Source organism: Coregonus clupeaformis, chromosome 24 (assembly GCF_020615455.1).
Source record: "Coregonus clupeaformis isolate EN_2021a chromosome 24, ASM2061545v1, whole genome shotgun sequence".
Classification (NCBI taxonomy): domain Eukaryota; kingdom Metazoa; phylum Chordata; class Actinopteri; order Salmoniformes; family Salmonidae; genus Coregonus; species Coregonus clupeaformis.
This window is the reverse complement of record NC_059215.1, coordinates 60,720,573-60,744,120: the sequence shown is the minus strand read 5'-3', so window position 1 is coordinate 60,744,120 and position 23,548 is coordinate 60,720,573. Positions and strand designations below refer to the sequence as shown.

Genomic DNA, 23,548 nt, shown 5'->3' with positions numbered 1-23,548 from the left:
AACTCCATATTAATGCCCGTGCATATTAATGCCCGTGATTTTGGAATGAGATGTTCGACGAGCAGGTGTCCAAATACATTTGGCCATGTAGTGTATCTGCTTCATGTCTCAGGTAGCCGCAAAAGCGAGCATGGATAGAACGCAAGAATTGACAAATGTATAGTTAGATACGTGATGACATCACCCGCGTACCTTATTATTAGGCAATCATTTATTTGAAAAACGCCATTTCATCATCATTTGTCGCAATAAAGTTAGACAAAAAAAATCTGCCTGTCCAACAGATTATACAATTTTTGTTGATCTTTAGAAAATGTGTCCTATAGCTGTGTATTTTTTTTTCAGAATAAACCTGGGTCAATGAAAACCCGCCTAATGTTTTGTGATTATGGTGTCTTACATTTTTTTGCTAACGGGTTAGCAATTAGCATGTTTTACATTTCTTTGGAAATACTACTATTACCAGCTAGCCTATTTCCATCGGCATATGGTCCCCAGTTAGTGGCCATCTTACTATTTAGCTAAATAATTAGATATATCTGTTAGAATTTTGTTAAAAAAAAGAGACATGAACCTCTTCTCTGAAGTGTTTCCTAGATCGTTGGCTAGTTGGTTAGATTTCCGGTCAAAACAATTACTGATCCGTCAACATTTAATTGCATACCCTGCTGCGCCCTCCTGTGGACTCTTATAAAATGGGTTGTATGGATCCTGGATGCTGATTGGACGAGCAGCGTTCCAAGCCGTGCTATATTCGCAGACACAGGCACACCCTTGCCTGCTAACAGTTCCATCTGAATCACTGCGCTTCCACATCATGTGATCATGAGATCATGTTGCTGTCCAAATCATCTCTTGAATTTATCTTTATCTCTCTCACATTATTTCCCCTTGCGTCTAAACTACCATTTGGTTTGTAACAGGGTTACTAATTTATAATGTCACATTCACGTGCTAGTCGGAACTAGGAAACTCAGAAATGTCTGACTTACTAACTCATTGTAGAAAGATGAGGTTCCCACTTGGGAAGCTCTACGCAAAAAAACGTATGTCAGTTTTAACTCTGAGGTTCCGGGTTTCTGATAGCACGTCAACGCTGCATTTGCCTTATGTCCGACCTCGGAAAATATGTTTCACTCTTGAATTGTGATTTCCCCTGTGCCAAAAAAATTGACATAATTTTTTTCCTGAGCCAGGCGACATCACGCATCAACTTGATTATTATAGATATATCCAAGTAAATGCCAATAGAAAAAAAGCTAAAACAAACGAAAATGCGACTGACACGCACACGTCTGTAGTATTGGCAACCTGACCAATAGGTCGGTAATCGTTTTATAAAAGCAATAAGGCACGCAAGTCAGTGCTATATAATACTACATAATATATATAATGCTATATAATGACTGCTTCGCTGCGGGCAGAACAACACCATTTACCGATGACTGTATTCTTTATATAGCACTGCCTCTTGTGCCTTATTGCTTAATTAAAACAACCAAATAATGTCTCATAATTACTTTTACAGATGAATCGTATGTTTTGACAAAGTCAAAACTTTTGAAATAAATAGATTTCTCTTCAGTTTATTGAGGTTATCAAAAATAGATTCTCGTTTTTAAATGATTTAATTGGAATTTCAGTTTACTTCTAGAATTTACTGTCTTAAAGGGGCAATCTGCGATTGGTACATACATTTTTTTTTTTAATTTTTAAAATTAATTATACAATGAGTATACAAAACATTAGGAACACCTAAATTATACACCTTTCCATGACATAGATTGACCAGGTGAATCCAGGTGAAAGTTATGATCCCTTATTGATGTGAGTTGTTAAATCCACTTAATTCAGTGTAGATGAAGGGAGGAGACATGTTGAAGAACGATTTTAAGCCTTGAGACAATTGAGACATGGATTGTGTATGTGTGCCTTTCAGAGGGTGAATGTGAAAGACAAAATATTTAAGTGCCTTTGAACAGGGTAGCAGGTGCCAGGTGCACCGGTTTGTGTCAAAAACTGCAACGCTGCTGGGCTTTTCATGCTCAACAGTTTCCCAAGTGGACATCCAGCCAAAGGACATCCAGCCAACTTGACACAACTGTGGGAAGCATTGGAGTCAACATGGGCCAGCATCCCTGTGGAATGCTTTTCAACACATTATAGAGTCCATGACCCGACGAATTGAGGCTGTTCTGAGGGCAAAAGGGGGTGAAACTCAATATTACGAAATGTATTCCTAATGTTTTGTGTATATACCCATTGACTCTTGAAGAATATAACTAACCCTAACCCTAATATAAAGCCTCGTTAGCTTACTTCAACTGTCGTACCCCATCAGAACCCCAAATATAAGCTTGTTTTACTACAGTGTTTCTAAACAATGGTTTAGAAACACTGTTAAAACTATCATTTTGATATCATAGCTGGTCAGTCCTTGCACCCATAACTCTGTCTGAATTTGAGTGGTTACATTTCTCCAGCCCCATCCCTCAGTTATTTACCAAAACAATGGTGGGGTGCCCGCTTTGTTATTGTTTGAACTGCAGATTGCCCATTTCAATTCGAATTCACCCTAACCCTGATGTGTAAAGACAGTATAACCTCTACTCCTCATCTCCTTCCCTCCAGACTCCCTGCAGCTCTCTCTCGCTGTCTCTGAAGAGGAGGTTCTCCCTGAGCACTGTGAGCAGGAGTGGAGCTTCGGTCTGGGGCAGGAGAACACTGAGGCCACACAGATTAAAGAGGAGGAACTCTTGACCAGTCAGGAGGAAGAACCGCTTCAAGAACTCTTTGATACCAAAGAATCCATATTCACTCCTCCCTATGTGACAAGTGAATGTGATCAGGAGGACCCACTTCAGTCCTTGACTCCTCCTCAAATCCAGACTGTGGAGAACAGAGAGTGTGACCCTAAACAAGTGAATCTCACACCTTTTGACACATTGACTCAGCTAAAGGCTCTCAACATTCCCTCTGACCCTCCAGATAATCAAAACAATGCATCCAGCCCTAGCACAGCTGAAAGCAGCGAGTCAATAGAACTAGACAGCAGCCCAACATTAGATCCCAGACCACCATTGGATCACAACCCATTATTGGAGAAACACAGTTCCAATCCCAGCAACACAGCTATAAAAACTATCCTCTGCTGTGACTGTGGCGAAACGTTTGCTCTAAAAGCTGACCTGCAGATGCATGTGACTCTCGCCAAGAAGAAACCCAGTGAATGCCAATTCTGCAAAAAATGCTACAACTCCATCTGTAAACTGAAGGCCCATGTCAGACTGTGTCACGATGGGAAAACCAGCACCTGTCCCTTTTGTGGCAAGACCTTCAAACTCAAAGGAGATATTTCCAATCACATGATGATTCACACAGGAGAGAAACCATTTAGCTGTGGTGACTGTGGGAAGAGCTTTAATCGCAAGGGGAACCTAAACCAACATATACAGACTCACACAGGGGAGAATTTTTTGTTGTTGTGGTGACTGTGGGAAAAGCTTCAGTCTCAAGAGTAACCTAACCGAACATGTTTGGACTCACACAAGAGAGAAACCATTTAGCTGTGTTGACTGTGGGAAGAGCTTCAATCGCAAGCAGCCCCTAACCATGCATAAACTGACTCACATGGGAGTAAAACCATTTAGCTGTGGTGACTGTGGGAAAAGTTTCAATTTAAAGGACTCGCTAAAGAAGCATAAACTGACTCATACAGGAGAGAAACCCTTTAGTTGTGGTGACTGTGAGAAAAGCTTCAGTGTCAAGGGGAACCTAACCATGCACAAACTGACTCACACAGGAGAGGAATATGGCTGTTCTGTCTGTGGGAAAATATTCATTCGTAAGGCTCAGCTGTTGAAACATATGAATAAAGTCCACAAAGAAAGAGTACATGACTAAAAGAGAATAAAAAAATTTGGACAAAGATCTGTCAAAAGAGCAGGTTGAACTGAGAGATTTCAGCCAGCTGCAAAGTCAAAATTGGCTATATTGAAAAAATTTATGAAAAAATGTTTTCGCTTTTTGGTCTTAATTTAAGGTTAGCAGTGTGGTTAGGGTCAAATCTGATTTTATGACTTTGTGGCTATGCCAGCTAGTGACCACTCTGCAGAGCTGCCTCCAGAATAAGATTCATAACGAAAAACGCTAACCTGCATCAGAAGATGGAAATACAAAGGCAGGGTTTGGTCAACTGAAAGGAAAGCAAAGGAACTGTGGATAATACATGCTGTAGATGTGTGATATATTTACTTTTGTAAAACATTCTATTGGGGTAATTCAGACCCGAGTTACGCATGTAAATGGACCTTAATCCTTTTTTTTTGCACTATTCTCGCTACGCGTATTCTGACCTTGAACTGAAGCATGGGGAAACGCCAGTGCCAGCCAGGTACGCGTTTGGGGTGGATATCAAAGAAATGGAGATGTGGCTGAGGTGTGTCTACAGATGAACCGTATTCTGACCTTGACTTTATTCCCTCATAATGTCACCACCGTTTTATGCAAGAATCTCTAGAATAAGGTTGAGCAACCTGTCCGTTTCAAGTGGAAAAACATATACTTAATTTTTTCCCCATAGGAATGACACCATTTTCCATGCAATGTAATTTTATACATTGATAACAGATATTGATTAGAGCATTTATTTACCTTATGATTGCTGGAGACGAATATGAAGCAAACTCAAAAGCATATTAACATGAAGGCTATTTCTGCCACTTTCCCACAAAGTATGAAATGCTGTGCGGTTATGCGGAATTGAATGCTCTAATAACTTGCAGGACTAAACTTGGAGACTCAAGCCAAATGGAATGACAAGGCAAAGCCGAGCACAGTGACAGTCGCGACAAATGTAACCTTTTGTGCGCTCTGGCATTTCCTTTTTCCTACAACTTTTATTATGCAAAATATTATTAACCACTATGGGTAGCGACCGTCAGTATTAACATTCCACACTTAGTTAACACGTTTGGTGTTAGTTCCCTTCAGTTGGTACTCTACATTTCGTATAATTCCATGACATCGTTTGGTTTAGCCTACCTTTATTTGTTTCCTCTGTAAACGCTGTCACGTTCTTGTGGTTGTTACTGAGGGTCGCTTATAATAGTGGATATTTAATGAAGGCCTCATACAAATTGTAGTGTAAATCGGGACATCTTATCAAATAATAATGGAGCGCACACCAAATCATTACAGTTTGAACTTGACACGCAGCGCAAGACTTGGACCTTATTGTCACACAGTTCCATGATCAGTGCGGGCAATCAGGGGTTAATTTATATCCTACTAATAATGTCCACACCGTTGTCTTCTTTCATGCGTAAAAGCTCTCCAACCCCATTTTCCCTTGAAGTAACCTAGGATTCATGAATACTTACCTTAACATAAATGTGTAATATCAGAGGGGTTTTAAATCTACCCGTGGGTTCTGAAACAGAGACAAATATGCCTATCTTTCATTATTCTGAACGCATTAGTATTGTGCCGATCAAATTCAAATTAAAGGTACACAGTATTTAAAGGGATTGCTTTAGATACATGAACAGAAAAAAGAATTGAATGAAAATGACCTGATCAATTCAGTCTGCCACTCAGTGGGTGTTTTCTGGGGTTGAACAAAATGTATTCAGTGCGTGCAAGGGAGCCCCACCCACAAATCTCGACGCGCACCTACATAAGGTTAGTCTGAATACCAACTACTGAGAAGTGCGTAGTAAAAGCATGCATAGGAAAGGTGTACATTTCCTAAGTCTGAATCGGCCCCTAAGTGAATAAAGTTTGATTTTAATAATGTAATTATTAAACAATACAGATAACTGTAGGAAACTCACAGCTCTGGTTCAGAGTCTTGATGTTTTCACGTTATTAAAAACAAGAATTCCTATTTGTTTTGGAATGTCTCTCAGGGTGATGAGAGAATCAGACTGATGTTATTGATACATTCAAAATGTCTACTTTCCAGAAAATATAGCATTCCTTCTGTCCAAGAGTATTTCTCATTCATTTTGACCTAATGCTGCTCATTCATGATATTGATTGGATCTTTTGGGAAGTAATCACCAAGTCAGCCTTCTTCCACCTCAAAAACATTTCATGACTGAGACCCTATCTTACTGACCCCACTGCTGAAACCCTCATTCACGCCTGTTTTATCCTGCCTGGACTACTGCACCGCCATTCTCTATGGACTCCCCACCAAAACACTTGACATACATCAAAACTCAGCCGCCCTAGTCTGCTCCTCTGTCAGTTCTCCCCACCAACCCTCACACCATGCTCCACTCCCTGGGTGACCGTGCTTAGCAGTGCAGCCCCCGCAACTCTGGAACTCCCAATCCCTACACACATCCAAGACCACACTAAAGACACACCTCTAAACACAGGCTTAACCATGGTCTTTTATCCTCTGCCTAGTTCACTTCAATGGTTAGTCTGTCCTTATGTTTCATGTACTTTTATATACTTGCTTATTCTAATGTGATTTTATAGCTTTTTTTACTTGCTTTCTCTCTTTATGCAGGGTTGGGGAGTAACTGATTACTTGTCAGTTACAATCATTTTTTTTTTTTATGCAACTAATCAGTTACATTACCAGTAAAAATATTGTAATTAGATTACTTCTTGGATTACTTTTAAATTAAGAACCATGGCATGGAAGTTACAAAATGTGCCTCAATCTTCTGTCTGATGCCTTTCCCCCACACAGGGCACAGTCATGTTTCTCTCCATGTGTACTCTTAAGCCCATGATACACTGGCAACATTACCTTAACAAATTCCCAGTGTATCATGGCCTTGAAGGCTCCAAAGGAGATTTCGGTGTGAAAAGAGACAAGTCAGGCGGCGGTCATCAAGTTCAGGAAAAATATGTAATATTGCAAACAGTAGGTCTACTGGGAAATAGCTCTGTACACAAAGTCAGCAACCTCTTCAAGATACAACTGCTAAGATGCCAAATGGCTCAAAGGCAAATTCTTCTTCTGAGTGTTAAGAAAAGTCATTCTGAATGAGACATACATGCATAATTTCAGACAATGGGTGATATGGAACTGACAACTTTCAATTGAACAATGAAACACACAAAATTGTTTCTGGAACCATACACGTTCTGATCTCAGTGGGAAAATACAGTTTCACACTTAATGAAAGTTACAGCCAATACAGAATGGAAAATGACAGGTCATACAGAACATGTCCTGATTATGGCCTTTAATAGAGATCGGGCCTCAGGGCTACCATAGTAAAGATCAATCAAGTCTGTTCTCAGGTGAGCCTTTAGGCTTTAACCTTTGTTTTGAAGCAATCATTTGACTTGTATGGTTCCTCCTCTGCATATTCTCTGATGACTATTCAATGCACTTCTGGCACTAAAGCATTTTCAACAGATGCTTGTAAGATTACTCCCCTGTGTGAATGTCTCATACACAGTGTCAAATGAAAGGCAGTTGTGAAAGATTTGCCAGTCATGGTATTAATGTGGTTCATCCCCTCCGTCTCCCCAGCCGATTCAGATTGGAAGGAGTGTAACATTTACAACAATCCTGACAGCAATATAGTTTATCGCTCATCTGATTATCCTCATATGGACTCTCATGACCGTCAGTGCTGAGATGTCTGCTACTATAGCGACAATTATCTGATTTCCCTCGTGTGAATCCTCATATGCGCTGTCAGATTATGGCCATGCCGAAAATATTTGCCACAATAATGACAGTTACAAGATTTCACCTCTGTGTGATTCCTCATGTGATAACTAAGAGAAGTGTGCTGATTATAACATTTTCCACAGACCTGGCAGCGAAAAGGTTTCTCCCCTGTGTGAATTCTCCTGTGAATATTCAGATCCCTAAATTTAAAAAAAGATTTGCCACAATCATGGCAGCGATGTGGTTTCTTCTCTGTGTGCGACCTCCTATGATAATTCAGGGACCCAGCGTTAGAAAAAGATTTGCCACATTCACCACAGCGATAACGTTTCTCTCCTGTGTGACCCTTTGAAGTGGTCAAGGAGGGTTCAAAGCTGTCAGACTGAGTGAATACTTTGCCACAATTCACCCCTGTGTGAATCCTCATATGAGAGTCCAGATACCCCCACTGAGCAAAACATTTGCCACATTCATCACAGCGTAACGGTTTCTCTCCAGAGTGTATCATGATCCTATGAGAATTCAGTTTTCCCATCTGAGTGAAACGTTCACCACAATCACTACAGTAAAATGATTTATCTTCTGTGTGACTCCTCCTTTGCACTGATGATTTCAGATCCATTGATTTTCTACCTTTGGAGCTGATAAAGCTTTTTCCTTTTTCTGTCCGTGTCCTCCTCCATTTGGGCTGGGGCCAAGAGGCATCCTGTTCCTCTTTAATCTGTATGGAGTTCCAGCCATCTCCCAGACTGGGGCTCCACTCCTGCTCACAGTACTGCTGCTCAGGGGGAAACTCTACTTCAGAGACAATGAACTGCTCAAAATCTGAAGGGAAAGAGAAAGGATGAGTTAGAATTTATAAGCTGATGAGATAGGGGTCTCTGCATTGTCTTATGTCAGGGAGCGCTTTATCCTCAACTGACAGTATAGACAAATTCTGACATAAAACAATGGGGTCTCTGTTTAAGGATAAGTTCAGCCTTTTACAACGTAATGCTAGTTGGTTCTTCACCTTGAAAGTAGTCTATGGGCCAGGGGAATCTTTAAAACAGCCACTACAACCTTTGTCTAACTTAAGCCACAACTAGCAAAACATCTATGGAAGTGAGACAACTGTGCAACGCCAAATAATAATAATAATAATAATATGCCATTTAGCAGACGCTTTTATCCAAAGCGACTTACAGTCATGCGTGCATACATTTTTTTTGTGTATGGGTGGTCCCGGGGATCGAACCCACTACCTTGGCGTTACAAGCGCCGTGCTCTACCAGCTGAGCTACAGAGGACCACAATCACTTTTAAGTAATGTAAAATCAAATTAGGGCTGACCCCAATTAGTCGACTGGTCTAATTTTAAATCAGGATATTTTCTACCTGCAGACAGCAATGTTTTTTATTTGTTTGCTTTATGTAGGCTATTTTTTACATAGTTGGCAATGGAAGTTACTTTTTAGGTTTGTATCATTTTCATTTAGATTTGGATAGAATTTTAACCGCATGACAATGATTGAGATATGAAGACGTTGATATAAATTAAATGAAACTTTCACAAATATTTGCATATGAAAACCATAACTGGCACGCAAATCGTTAGAAATGCTAAGATAAATTAGCATTCCACATGAGAAAGGTTGCTGACTCCTCGTGTAGCCTATTAACGGCAACTTCGGGAGAGTAATGTCAGAATATAATAATAATAATAAAATATAATATGCCATTTAGCAGACGCTTTTATCCAAAGCGACTTACAGTCGTGCGTGCGTACATTTTTGTGTATGGGTGGTCCCGGGGATCGAACCCACTACCTTGGCGTTACAAGCGCCGTGCTCTACCAGCTGAGCTACAGAGGACCAGAATCTGCGAAAGCCAGCTGGAGGAGAATAGTTGGGTCAGGTTAAGTTTTTTCTTCTTCTGGTTATCTAGATCTCTGGCGCCCTCGAGGCATCAAACCGTAAGCTTAAAGCATCAGACAAGCTCAGTGCACATACAGTGCATTCGAAAAGTATTCAGACCCCTTGACTTTTCCCACATTGTGTTATGTTACAGCCTTATTCTAAAATTGATTAAACATTTTTTTTTTCATCAATCTAAACACAATACCCCATAATGGAAAAGCAAAAACAGGTTTAGATTTTTTTTCCAAATGTATTAAAAATAATAAACGTAAATATCGCATTTACATAAGTATTCAAGACCATTTACTCAGTACTTTGTTGAAGCACCTTTGGCAGCGATTACAGCCTTGAGTCTTCTTGGGTATGACGCTACAAGGTTGGCACACCTGTATTTGGAGAGTTTCTCCCATTTCTCTCTGCAGATCTTCTCAAGCTCTGTCAGGTTGGATGGGGAGCGTCGCTGCACAGCTATTTTCAGGTGTCTCCAGAGATGTTAGTTCGGGTTCAAGTCCGGGCTCTGGCTGGGCCACTCAAGGACATTCAGAGACTTGTCCCGAAGAATTTCCTGTGTTGTCTTGGCTGTGTGCTTAGGGTCATTGTCCTGTTGAAAGGTGAACCTTCTCCCCAGTCCGAGGTCCTGAGCGCTCTGGAGCAGGTTTTCATCTAGGATCCCTCTGTACTTTGCTCCATTCATCTTTCTCTCCATCCTGACTAGTCTCCCAGTCCCTACCGCTGAAAAACATCCTCACAGCATGATGCTGCCACCATCATGCTTCACTGTAGGGATGGTGCCAGGTTTCCTCCAGACGTGACGCTTGGCATTCAGGCCAAAGAGTTCAATCTTGGTTTCATCAGACCAGAGAATCTTGTTTCTTATGGACAGAGTCCTTTAGGTGCCTTTTGGCAAACTCCAAGTGGGCGGTCATGTGCCTTTTACTGAGGAGTGGCTTCCATCTGGCCACTCTACCATAAAGGCCGGATTGGTGGAGTGCTACAGAGATGGTAGTCCTTCTGGAAGTGGCCCCATCTCCACAGAGGAACTGTCAGAATGACCATCGGGTTCTTGGTCACCTCCCTGACCAAGGCCCTCCTCCCCCAATTGCTCAGTTTGGCCGGGCGGCCAGCTTTAGGAAGAGTCTTGGTGGTTTCAAACTTCTTCCATTTAAGAATGATGGAGGCCACTGTGTTCTTGGGGACCTTCAATGCCGTTTAATGTTATTGGTACCCTTCCCCAGATCTGTGCCTCGACACAATCCTGTCTCGGAGCTCTACGGACAATTCCTTCGACCTCATGGCTTGGTTTTTGCTCTATGCTTTTGTCGTGGAAAAGTGTTTTAGTAAGACAGTAGGCATATTTTGCCCGTTTATGTTTTTTGCCACTCTCCAGTTAAGTTAGTAAAGAGGACACCGGCACCTTTTGCAGCTTGAATGGAGGATGTTTAATGTATTCACTGGTAGCAGGGAAATTAGCGTGCTAGCCGATGTACAATGTCTGTTCAAACGATAGCGGGAACGTGAAAAGACAGAAACAGTGATCACTAGCGGCTGTTCAGGCTAGAAATGATGCAGAGGTGGGCTGCTAGTGAAGTCATGGCAGAGGGGAAGAGGCGAAGCGAGAGGGTTTATTTACTCCGCTGCAAATCTGTCAACGTTAAGCAGGTTATTAATTATTAAGCAAGTGCGAATTTAGTCAAGATAAAAATGTATTGCTTTTGTGATAAGTTAGGCTTTTCTGATCTAATAGAAGTTTCGTAACGCTTAGGTTATTACGAGTGTACCCCAGGAGGCTGGTGAGGGGAGGACAGCTAATAATAATGGCTGGAATGGTATTAAACAAGTGTTTGTGCTTGATACCATTCCATTGATTCCATTACTAGGAGCCCGTCCTCCCAAATTAAGGTGCCGCTGATATAAATGTGATGCACTGACATCCTGGTAACTTTGAGAAAAAACACTTTATATCCGAGTTGTCCCTGTTGAAATTCGAGACTTCAATGCATATTCATCAAATCAAATTGTATTTGTCACATACATGTGTTTAGCAGATGTTATTGCGGGTGTAGCGAAATGCTTGTGTTTCTAGGTCCGACAGTGCAGTAATATCTAACAAGTAATATCTAACAATTTCACAATATATACCCAATACACACAAATCTAAGTAAAGCAATGGAATTAAGAATATATAAATATATGGACGAGCAACGTCTAGAGCGGCATAGACTAAGATACAGTAGAATAGTATAGAATACAGTATATACAGTACCAGTCAAAAGTTTGGACACACCTACTCATTCAAGGTTTTTTCTTTAATTTTACTATTTTCTACATTGTAGAATAGTGAATCCATCAAAACTATGAAATAACACATATGGAATCATGTAGGAACCAAAAAATTGTTAAACAAATCAAAACATTTTATATTTGAGATACTTCAAATAGCCACCCTTTGCCTTGATGACAGCTCTGCACACTCTTGGCATTCTCTCAACCAGCTTCACCTGGAATGCTTTTCCAAAAGACTTGAAGGAGTTCCCACATATGCTGAGCACTTGTTGGCTGCTTTTCCTTCACTCTGCCGTCCGACTCATCCCAAACCATCTCAAATTGGGTTGAGGTCGGGGGATTGTGGAGGCCAGGTCATCTGATGCAGCACTCCATCACTCTCCTTGGTAAAATAGCCCTTACACACCCTGGAGGTGTGTTGGGTCATTGTCCTGTTGAAAAACAAATGATAGTCATACTAAGGCCAAACCAGATGGGATGGCGTATCGCTGCAGAATGCTGTGGTAGCCATGCTGGTTAAGTGTGCCTTGAATTCTAAATAAAATCACAGACAGTGTCACCAGCAAAGCACCCCCACACCATAACGCCGCCTCCTCCATGATTTACGGTGGGAACTACACATGCGGAGATCATCCGTTAACCCACACCGCGTCTCACAAAGACCCCAGACCAAAAGGACACATTTCCACCGGTCTAATGTCCATTGCTCGTGTTTCTTGGCCCAAGCAGGTCTCTTCTTATTGGTGTCCTTTAGTAGTGGTTTCTTTGCAGCAATTCGACCATGAAGGCCTGATTCACACAGTCCCCTCTGAACAGTTGATGTTGAGATGTGTCTGACTTGAACTCTGAAGCATTTATTTGGGCTGCAATTTCTGAGGCTGGTAAATCTAATGAACTTATCCTCTGCAGCAGAGGTAACTCTGGGTCTTCCATTCCTGTGGCGGTCCTCATGAGAGCCAGTTTCATCATAGTGCTTGATGGTTTTTGCGAATGCACTTGAAGTAACGTTCAAAGTTCTTGACATTTTCCGTATTGACTGTCCTTCATGTCTTAAAGTAATGATGGACTGTCGTTTCTCTTTGCTTATTTGAGCTGTTCTTGCCATAATATGGACTTGGTATTTTACCAAATAGGGCTATCTTCTGTACACCCCCCCCTACCTTGTCACAACACTACTGATTGGCTCAAACGCATTAAGGAGGAAAGAAATTCCACAAATTAACTTTTAAGAAGGCACACCTGTTAATTGAAAAATTCCAGGTGACTACCTCATGAAGCTGGTTGAGAGAATGCCAAGAGTGTACAAAGCTGTCATCAAGGCAAACGGTGGCTATTTGAAGAATCTCAAATATAAAATATGTGTTTAACACTTTTTTGGTTACTACATGATTCCATGTGTTATTTCATCGTTTATGTCTTCACTATTATTCTACAATGTAAAAAATAGTATAAAATAAAGAAAAACCCTTGAATGAGTAGGTGTGTCCAAACTTTTGACTGGTAGTTTACATATGAGCTGAGTAATGTAAGAAATGTAAACATGATTAAAGTGACTAGTGTTCCATTTATTAAAGGCTTGCATTGCATCTCACTCTCCATTGAATACAGGCCGTTGACTTCGACACCCCTCATCAAATATTCTAAAAATTATTCAAATAACGAGATGTATCCACCAATCCAAAGAGAGGAACAGGCAGGAGCTTGACAGGCCACCGTTCTGCTCTGTGGACATCAAATCCCATTGTTAGGGAGAAGACAAACATCTCCTCATACAGTATATCTGGGGCGTTTTCCATTACGGAAACCGTTCACCGTTTAAGAACCAAACAGAAGCAAACAGAGCAGAACGGGAGTTTCTATTGGACAAATTCAGTTCGGTCCCTCCCAGTTTCGTTCGCTTCTGTTTAATAAACGTTTTGCAACAGAAACGGCGTAATGAAGATGCCCCTGGCCATAGTCGCCGTCACTAGTTACCACAGCCAGTCATAAACCCCCGCCTATTCTACAATGTATCTTCTTAAAATCTGATTTTGAACCAAACACACTGCTAACCTAAACTTAAATTAAAGACCAAAAAGCGTTTTTTTTGTTTTCATGAATTTTTACGATATAGCCGTTTCTGACTTTGTGGCTGTGGTAACTAGTGAAAACCCCCCTGGTCATGGGTAACTGCACCTCAACATGGCTGCCGCGTTTGCTAGCTTTAAGCATATAACACGTTTTCTAGCCACGTTACTTAGGCTAGCTTCCTGCTGTACTGAATTAAATCCTCAACATTGCAAATGTTTATAAAATGTATGTTGAATACAGAGAAAGTAACAAACCTGCTCTATACAACTTTATCTCCGGTTTCAAGATGATGTCAAGCAGCCCCTGTACACGGTCGTTGTCCTCTTTCGATAGATAAACGTTGTCCTGGTACTCTGATATCATTTTTGCAACGGCTCTGAATGTCTCATCCGCAGCTCCTGTACATCGTTGGTTGAAAATTACTCTCAACAACTCCAATTTGGACATTTTTCAGATAGCAAGCTCGTGTTGTGTTCCGTCATCCGTGAAGCCAACAAGAGTAAGTAAGAACTTCCGGGTCAAGTTTTTTTTTGTCCTTCAAAGTAAGAGTCATGTCATGTAAAACTGTAAAACGAATAATAAAAGGCAAAAATGATTGAATTATCAACATCTTATACTAGTTATAAAACACATGGATCTCTTGAAGTAATTAGGTGATATTTGTTTAGTTTTTTAAACAGGGTTCCCACTCTTAAAAAATTTATTATAACTATTCCATAATTATTTTTACCATACAAGGAAGACAGTACTCAATAGGGGGCAAAACAAACAATAACTACACACCGAAGTATGTATCATACATGTGTACATGAACAATCAATTCCCTAGGTGAAATTCCAGTTCATTAAGGTAGAGAATGGCTACTGGTGTCTAGTGGGCTGAACTGGAATCGAAATGGTTTCTAATGGATTCAATTGGACCAGTTCATGTGACCGTTTGAGATGGGCTCGGTTACAGCTTGCATCAACGTGGGTTTCATCAGATCAAGATAATCTTATCACTATCGTTGGATTAACTATTTGACAGATATTGTGCAGTGATTGCCTGGCAGGGTTCACATGGGACAACATAATCAAGTTAAAAACTATGAACAATAGTGACTGTATTTGTAGTCTTACAAATAGCCAAAGTCATAGAGTATATTATTCACCCAAGAACAGTGTTTCCATTCACAAGTGGAAGTTACAAAACTTGCCTCAATCTTCTGTCTGAAGCCCTTCCCTACACAGGGCACAATCATGTTCCCGTGCATTCTCTCCATGTGTCCGCTTAAGCATTGCTTTGTTCTCAGTGTGTATTCTCTGATGACTATTCAATGCTCTTTTGGCACTTAAGCATTTGACAGACGCTTGTAAGATTCCTCCTGTGTGAATGTCTCATAAACAGTAGCCACGTTTCCATCCACAGTTTTTATGCGAGTCAAATCGTAATATATATATATATATATATATATATATATATATATACACACACTGCTCAAAAAAATAAAGGGAACACTTAAACAACACAATGTAACTCCAAGTCAATCACACTTCTGTGAAATCAAACTGTCCACTTAGGAAGCAACACTGATTGACAATACATTTCACATGATGTTGTGCAAATGGAATAGACAACAGGTGGAAATTATAGGCAATTAGCAAGACACCCCCAATAAAGAAGTGGTTCTGCAGGTGGTAACCACAGACCACTTCTCAGTTCCTATGCTTCCTGGCTGATGTTTTGGTCACTTTTGAATGCTGGCGGTGCTTTCACTCTAGTGGTAGCATGAGACGGAGTCTACAACCCACACAAGTGGCTCAGGTAGTGCAGCTCATCCAGGATGGCACATCAATGCGAGCTGTGGCAAGAAGGTTTGCTGTGTCTGTCAGCGTAGTGTCCAGAGCATGGAGGCGCTACCAGGAGACAGGCCAGTACATCAGAAGACGTGGAGGAGGCTGTAGGAGGGCAACAACCCAGCAGCAGGACCGCTACCTCCGCCTTTGTGCAAGGAGGAGCAGGAGGAGCACTGCCAGAGCCCTGCAAAATGACCTCCAGCAGGCCACAAATGTGCATGTGTCTGCTCAAACGGTCAGAAACAGACTCCGTGAGGGTGGTATTAGGGCCCGACGTCCACAGGTGGGGGTTGTGCTTACAGCCCAACAACGTGCAGGACGTTGGGCATTTGCCAGAGAAAACCAAGATTGGCAAATTCGCCACTGGCGCCCTGTGTTCTTCACAGATGAAAGCATGTTCACACTGAACACATGTGACAGACGTGACAGACTCTGGAGACGCCGTGGAGAACGTTCTGCGGCCTGCAACATCCTCCAGCATGACCGGTTTGGCGGTGGGTCAGTCATGGTGTGGGGTAGCATTTCTTTGGGGGGCCGCACAGCCCTCCATGTGCTCGCCAGAGGTAGCCTGACTGCCATTAGGTACCGAGATGAGATCCTCAGACCCCTTGTGAGACCATATGCTGGTGCGGTTGGCCCTGGGTTCCTCCTAATGCAAGACAATGCTACCGGCTGGAGTGTGTCAGCAGTTCCTGCAAGAGGAAGGTATTGATGCTATGGACTGGCCCGCCCATTCCCCAGACCTGAATCCAATTGAGCACATCTGGGACATCATGTCTCGCTCCATCCACCAACGCCACGTTGCACCACAGACTGTCCAGGAGTTGGCGGATGCTTTAGTCCAGGTCTGGGAGGAGATCCCTCAGGAGACCATCCGCCACCTCATCAGGAGCATGCCCAGGCGTTGTAGGGAGGTCATACAGGCACGTGGAGGCCACACACACTACTGAGCCTCATTTTGACTTGTTTTAAGGACATTACATCAAAGTTGGATCAGCCTGTAGTGTGGTTTTCCACTTTAATTTTGAGGGTGACTCCAAATCCAGACTTCCATGGGTTGATACATTTGATTTCCATTGATCATTTTTGTGTGATTTTGTTGTCAGCACATTCAACTATGTAAAGAAAAAAAGTATTTAATAAGATTATTTCATTCATTCAGATCTAGGATGTGTTGTTTAAGTGTTCCCTTTATTTTTTTTTAGCAGTGTGTATATATATATATATATATATATATATATATATATATATATATATATATATATATATATAATAAAAGTACCAGTCAAAAGTTTGGACACGCCTACTCATTCAAGGGTTTTTCTTTATTTATACAATTTTGCACATTGTAGAATAATAGTGAAGACATCAAAACTATTGGGCTAGTTCAAATTGTTTATTTTACTAGAAACATAGCCTTTTTTAGCAAAGAAAAAAACTAGAAGCATGGACGTTACACGCGATCTGCCTGCCAATCAAAGTCAACAAAGAAACATGCACAACTGCAAAGTAGGCAAACATTTAGTGAAGTAAACTCCTTTCGTTTGCAAAAGTGTCAGAAAATCAAGCATTGAGGATGACTGAAGACAAGGAAAATAACGCTATTGAGGTTGATTTGCAGGATGAGGAAGAATTGTTTCGGGAAAAAGGGGGCCTCCTCTGTCGTTTGAAACTGGTCTTTAAGATATCCGACCTCGACCAACAAACAGTACTGTGTAAGTTGTCGACGCATTGTGCTAGCTAAAGGTGGAAACACCAGCAATCTTTTTCACCACCTGAAAACCCTGCACGTGCGCGAATATTAAGAATCTACCAGAACGCGTGCAACAAACCCCCAGAGCAGCGAAGCAAGTCCCAAGACATCATCAAGCCAGACCCGCACTCAGCTGTCACTCAAGGCATCATTCGTTAGTGGTACTCCCTATGACAAGAAGAGGAATGAGATAACGAGTGCAATTACGTATCACATAGCGACAGACATGGAACCTATTCAAACTGTGGAGGAAGACTGTTTCAGAGTTGATTCTGTCGTAGTAAATATAAAATGTTATAGCTTGGTCTGACTAAAATGTTGTGCAAGACCCATTTTGTGTTAGGAGCTTGTTTTCAATAAATGCTGTTCCTATGCAAGAACAATGAACAGAGGACCATATCTTGTCACCAGGTGGCCAAGGACAACACCCACGCCACAGGCCACAATCACTGTTGCTCCCCACGAGTTTCCCTTGAGACACACACACACACACACACACACACACACATCTCACTGTGGACGCACACTCATTCTCATGCCTCACGAGTTCTTTGACACACACAGACATTTCTCTGTGGACGCACACACAAACTCCACTTCCTTCTACTGGTCGGGTGCCAAGGGCAGAGGACTCTGCCGTGCACCAATGGGGCTTCTACTCTGGACAGAGCAGACCCGCCTCCTACGCCTCGGGAACCAATCAAGGGACTAGAAGAAGGACCCTTTCCTTTATGTTACATTGTATAAAATAATGCTGTACCTCTGTTTTTCCATTCCTTCTCAACTGTCTCCATAAGAGGCAATTGAATGGGTCCATGCATGTAGCTTGAGCAGTACCAGCTATCTCTGTGTTTAATAAACTGCCTTTTGCTTAAACCTAATTCCACTCTGTCTAGCGTCGTTGGTTTTGTACTTCCTCTCCATATTATGGTTTCACCAACAATTCGAACTCTAGACCCAAGATACGAGACCCCGAGCCGTAAATACTTCAGCTAAATATGTCTGCCAGAACTCTACACAGAATGTCCGGACAGAGTTGCCAACGAAATCCGTAACGCTGCATTCTTCTCTACCACTGCCGACTTATGGTCAAGCTGGCCACAGAGCCATGCATTAGCGTCACGATTCATTACATTGACGACAACTGGAAGCTGCAAAACAAATTCCTTCAGACCTCTTATTTCCCAGACGACCACACCGGAGAAATAATTGCAGCTGGGCCGAGGGAGGCACTTTCATCCTGGGGCTTGAAAGAGTGGCATCAAGTACGTATGACTACCGACAGCGGATCGAACATGGTCATAGCATTGGAGCTGAACAAATAGACAAGTCTAGGGTGTTTCGGACACAGGCTACACATTGCTATTGGTAAGTTTCAACGTCCAAAACACAGAGCTAGGTAGAAATATAACGTTACTTTTTAAAAAAAATACATAAGATGCAGAATAACTGTTGTATTCCTTATCTCCTCTGTTTAAAGTTAGAGCAGACTACACTGCCTGATCCTTCTTATACGTTAAGCCGGATATATAGCTACAGCTATGCAAATGTAGAATATTTGTAAATGTGTGCAATATCCAAACATTACATGGATTACATTGCTTTTATTTATAATTGATACATTAGCCTATGGTTTCAATATATGAATCTATCCTCTCTCTTTCAATAATAGCCTACCCAATAAATGATCCTGTTTTCTAAAGCAACATAGCGCTCTTATTCACAACAGTTGTTTGTAAGTCTATAGATGGAATACATTTGTAATCATATCCAGTGTCCATGTTGTAAATTGTTGTAATTACAGCAGATGCTATGTTATTTCTATTGAATAATTGTGATTCATATGTAATTATTTTTCACCTTTTTATTTTGCAGAGAGGGGTGTCCAAAACGAACCTCTGGTTTCCCGGGCCACAGGAGTGTGCAAGAAAGTGGTCAGCACATTTTCCTATAGTTGGAAGAAGCAGAAGGCCCTGACAAGTGCACAGGATAAACTGAGCCTGCCCCTCCACAAGCTCATCACGGAATCCCCGACAAGGCAGGGATCTCGACTGCAGATGATGGAAAGAGTCCTGGAGCAGGAAAAGGCCATCACACAAGTCCTGGCAGCAGACAAAAAAACACTTCACCTTGCACCCTCCTGGCAAGACATTGAGGTCTTTGAATCTATCACGGCAGCACTTAAGCCCCTTCTGGATTTCACAGATGCCCTGTCAGGAGAGACATACGTGAGTGTGTCCTATCTGAAGCCGGTCCTCCATTTGTTCAAGATGGAAGTTCTGAAATCAAATGAGGGCGAAGCCAAACTGACCGGAGAGATTAAGATGAGGATCCTCAATTACCTGAATGACAAATACACCGACCCTGAAACAGATGAGCTGCTCACCATGGCTACCTTTCTGGACCCAAGGTTGAAGACCACCTACATGACCACTGAGAAGCTGGTGGTGGTGAAGGTGAGAGCTGCCTCCGAGACAGAAGCCCTCCTGGTAGGGAACACAGCCGTGGGAGACATCTCTTTTGAAGAGGACCAAAGTGAGAGAGAGAAAGAAGCTGCCACTGCTCCACAATCAGCAAAGAAGTCCAAGAAGAGCCTTGGGAGCTTCTTTAAGAAAACCAATAGTGCACCTGCCTTCAGAACCCAGAGACAGGTCATCGAGCAAGAGCTACACTCTGATGATGACAGCAGGCTGATCCTTTGGAGTGGTGGCAAGTTCACGCATCCAACTTCCCACAATTGAGTTGTCTGACAAAGAAATACTTATGCATCCCTGCCACAAGTTCGCCCTCTGAGAGAGCATTTAGCACTGGGGGCAATGTGGTCACATGCCACAGGGCAACTTTGAAGCCAGAAACTGTCAATAGGCTGGTGTTTCTTGGCACGGAACTTGTGAAGAGGGACGCAGTGAATTGTTACATGCTGAACTGAGAAACATACAGACTGTCTGGTTAATGCTTGAAGTTAATTTGAAAAGGTTTACAACTTGAATTCATAATGACCGGTTATGCTGAAAAAAGACTGCACTTCTTATATTTGGCAGGAAAAATTCCTGACTACTTTAAAATTTTTTTTATAAAATGTTACTGCATATTTATTTAACTCATATACCTTTGTTTATGTTTCATGTTTGCACAGGTTTACCACAGAAGTAAAACAATAATTAAAAAAATGTGCAATGCCCCCTTTCTGTATCTATAAGGTTAAAAGCAACATTTAGTCATTTATTACATTTACATTTAAGTCATTTAGCAGACGCTCCTATCCAGAGCGACTTACAAATTGACTTAACCCGCATTGTGGGAAGAGGCAGAAAATGCACCAACACGGAATTCACGCTTAAAAACATCCTGAGATGTGTCCGAATCTTTTAAACTTCTAGACTGGTGTTCATTAGTGCCCACAATGGTCCAGGTAGTCCCTCCGTGTTTCGGTCCCTTTTGTTTGGTTTGGTGCCTAATGAACACAACCCAGTCTAAAAGACAGAAGGAGACAACTTTGACCTTGGTGTGTTATTTGGCTCTTTTCTCCCAGGTTTAAACTACCACACACATTCATAAGAAAAAAACTGAAAAAAGACACAAAGTGCTCTTTTTCCCTATTATGGGTGCAAGGCAAGCGTTCAACAACACACAGACCACCATTTAATCAAAGCCTTCATCTAGTTTCAAAAGAAGTGGGAAATTAAAATTGCCCTCCAGTTTATCTTAATTACTGCCTAAATCAAAGCACCCATTAAAAACCCAGATTTTGTTGCATGTTATTACCCTTATTGGATTATTTCCTTGGAAATATATAGTCATTTCATACTACAAAGTCTAGATACTACAAAACACTATCAAATGCATCTTGATAGAGAAGCTTCACGATGTGACACCTGGCTGCCGATTCTCAAGAGCAAGTCATGATACTCTAGTCAGTCACATAGATTAGGGATCACTCAGTAGATAGATAACATCAGTCACTAAAAAGACCCTGGCTGCGTCCCAAATGGCACACTATTCCCTATGACCTCTGGTCAAATGCAGTGCGCTATATAGGGCACAATTTGGGATGCAACCTCTGTGTCTTTGGCTATGGGTCCAGAACAGCTTTTAACTAACCTCTATGACAGGGGTGTCAAACTCATTCCATGGAGGGCCGAGTGTCTGCTGGTTTTAGTTATTTTCTTTCATTTATTTTTGGGTCCAATTAAGACCTAGACAACCAGGTGAGGGGAGTTTGTAACTAATTGGTGACCTTAATTCCTCAATCAAGTACAAGGGAGGAGCAAAAACCTGCAGATACTCCATGGAATGAGTTTGACACCTGTGCTCTATAATGTGATGTGGACATATTCTATCATGGGAGACAGAATACTTCACCTCGAGGTAGTGACCAGGTCAGGTCCCCAATATAAACAGATATCTTGGGAATACCCGACAACTACACTACCCATACTCCTACACCTCGTTGAAACTTCACATTAAGTTAGCGCCACAGACTCCATGTTTGGTATCTGGGTCATGTTCAGTAGGGCACAACATTTGAATAAGTTTTGCAACGGACAAAGAAAATCTGTGTTCTTATTGGAGACGTTCAGTAGTACCTCCCCATTTCACTTCGGTTGTAAAACATACAGCGAGTGAGTCAATCCTCTAAAGCTGACATAATACAATGCTGCCCCTAATGGCCAAAGATAGGCACTGTAAGACATTTGTAAGAAATTTATTAACTTTGAAGGGCTCATAAAATGTGAAACTTTTTTTTAATACAGTATATCGTGATATTATATCGTTATCGTTCGGACAGTGGAAAATATTGTGATATTCATTTTTGTTCTTATCGCCCACCCCTATGTAGTAACCAAGAAAGTGTTAAACAAATCAAAATATATTTTATATTTGAGATTCTTCAAATAGCCACCCTTTGCCTTGATGACAGCTTTGCACACTCTTGGCACTCTCTCAACCAGCTTTACCTGGAATACTTTTCCAACAGTCTTGAAGGAGTTCCCACATATGCTGAGCACTTGTTGGCTGCTTTTCCTTCACTCTGCCATCCGACTCATCCCAAACCATCTCAGTTGGGTTGAGGTCGGGGGATTGTGGAGGCCAGGTCATCTGATGCAGCACCCCATCACTCTCCTTCTTGGTAAAATAGCCCTTACGCAGCCTGGAGGTGTGTTTGGTTTTTCAACAGGACAATGACCCATGATAGTCCCACTAAGCCCAAAACAGATGGGATGGAATATCGCTGCAGAATGCTGTGGTAGCCATGCTGGTTAAGTGTGCCTTGAATTCTAAATAAATCACACACAGTGTCACCAGCATAACACCTCCTCCTCCATGCTTTACAGTGGGAAATACACATGCAGAGATCATCCGTTCACCCACACCACATCTCACAAAGACACGGCGGTTGGAACCAAAAATCTCCAATTTGGACTCCAGACCAAAGGACACATTTCCACCAGTCTAATGTCCATTGCTTGTGTTTCTTGGCTCAAGCAAGTCTCTTCTTCTTATTGGTGTCCTTTAGTAGTGGTTTCTTTGCAGCAATTCAACCATGAAGGCCTGATTCACACAGTCTCCTCTGAACAGTTGATGTTGAGATGTGTCTGTGACTTGAACTCTATTAAGCATTTATTTGGGCTGCAATTTCTGAGGCTGGTAAATCTAATGAACTTATCCTCTGCAGCAGAGGTAACTCTGGGTCTTCCATTCCTGTGGCGGTCCTCATGAGAGCCAGTTTCATCATAGTGCTTGATGGTTTTTGCGACTGCACTTGAAGAAACTTTCAAAGTTCTTGAAATGTTCCTTATTGACTGACCTTCATGTCTTAAAACAATGATGGACTGTCGTTTCTCTTTGCTTATTTGAGCTGTTCTTGCCATAATATGGACTTGGTATTTTACCAAATAGGGCTATCTTCTGTATACCCCCCTACCTTGTCACAACACAACTGATTGGCTCAAACGCATTAAGAAGGAAAGATATTCCACAAATTAACTTTTAAGAAGGCACACCTGTTAATTGAAATGCATTCCAGGTAACTACCTCATGAAGCTGGTTGAGAGAATGC

The 23,548-nt window shown here is 41.7% G+C and overlaps 1 protein-coding gene across 1 annotated transcript; it reads right to left on the bottom strand.

Annotated features, from left to right (window-relative positions):
* Window positions 1–6,852: 6,852 nt before the first annotated feature.
* Window positions 6,853–15,345, bottom strand: LOC121537654 (zinc finger protein 239). Its single transcript, XM_041845233.2, has 2 exons — window positions 14,154–15,345; window positions 6,853–8,473 (listed from the first exon to the last, which is right to left on the bottom strand). Exons 1-2 carry the CDS (start codon window positions 14,344–14,346, stop codon window positions 7,635–7,637), a joined length of 1,032 nt encoding a protein of 343 aa, XP_041701167.1. The 5' UTR covers window positions 14,347–15,345; the 3' UTR covers window positions 6,853–7,634.
* Between the last annotated feature and the right edge of the window lie 8,203 nt (window positions 15,346–23,548).

What these genes read in the sequence shown, in the direction of transcription:
- LOC121537654 (XM_041845233.2), bottom strand. Translation starts at nt 14,346, where the DNA reads ATGTCCAAATTGGAGTTGTTGAGAGTAATTTTCAACCAACGATGTACA. An exon ending in GATAAAGTTGTATAGAGCAG is followed by an intron (nt 8,474 to 14,153) that starts GTTTGTTACTTT and finishes CTTTCCCTTCAG; the next exon opens with ATTTTGAGCAGTTCATTGTC.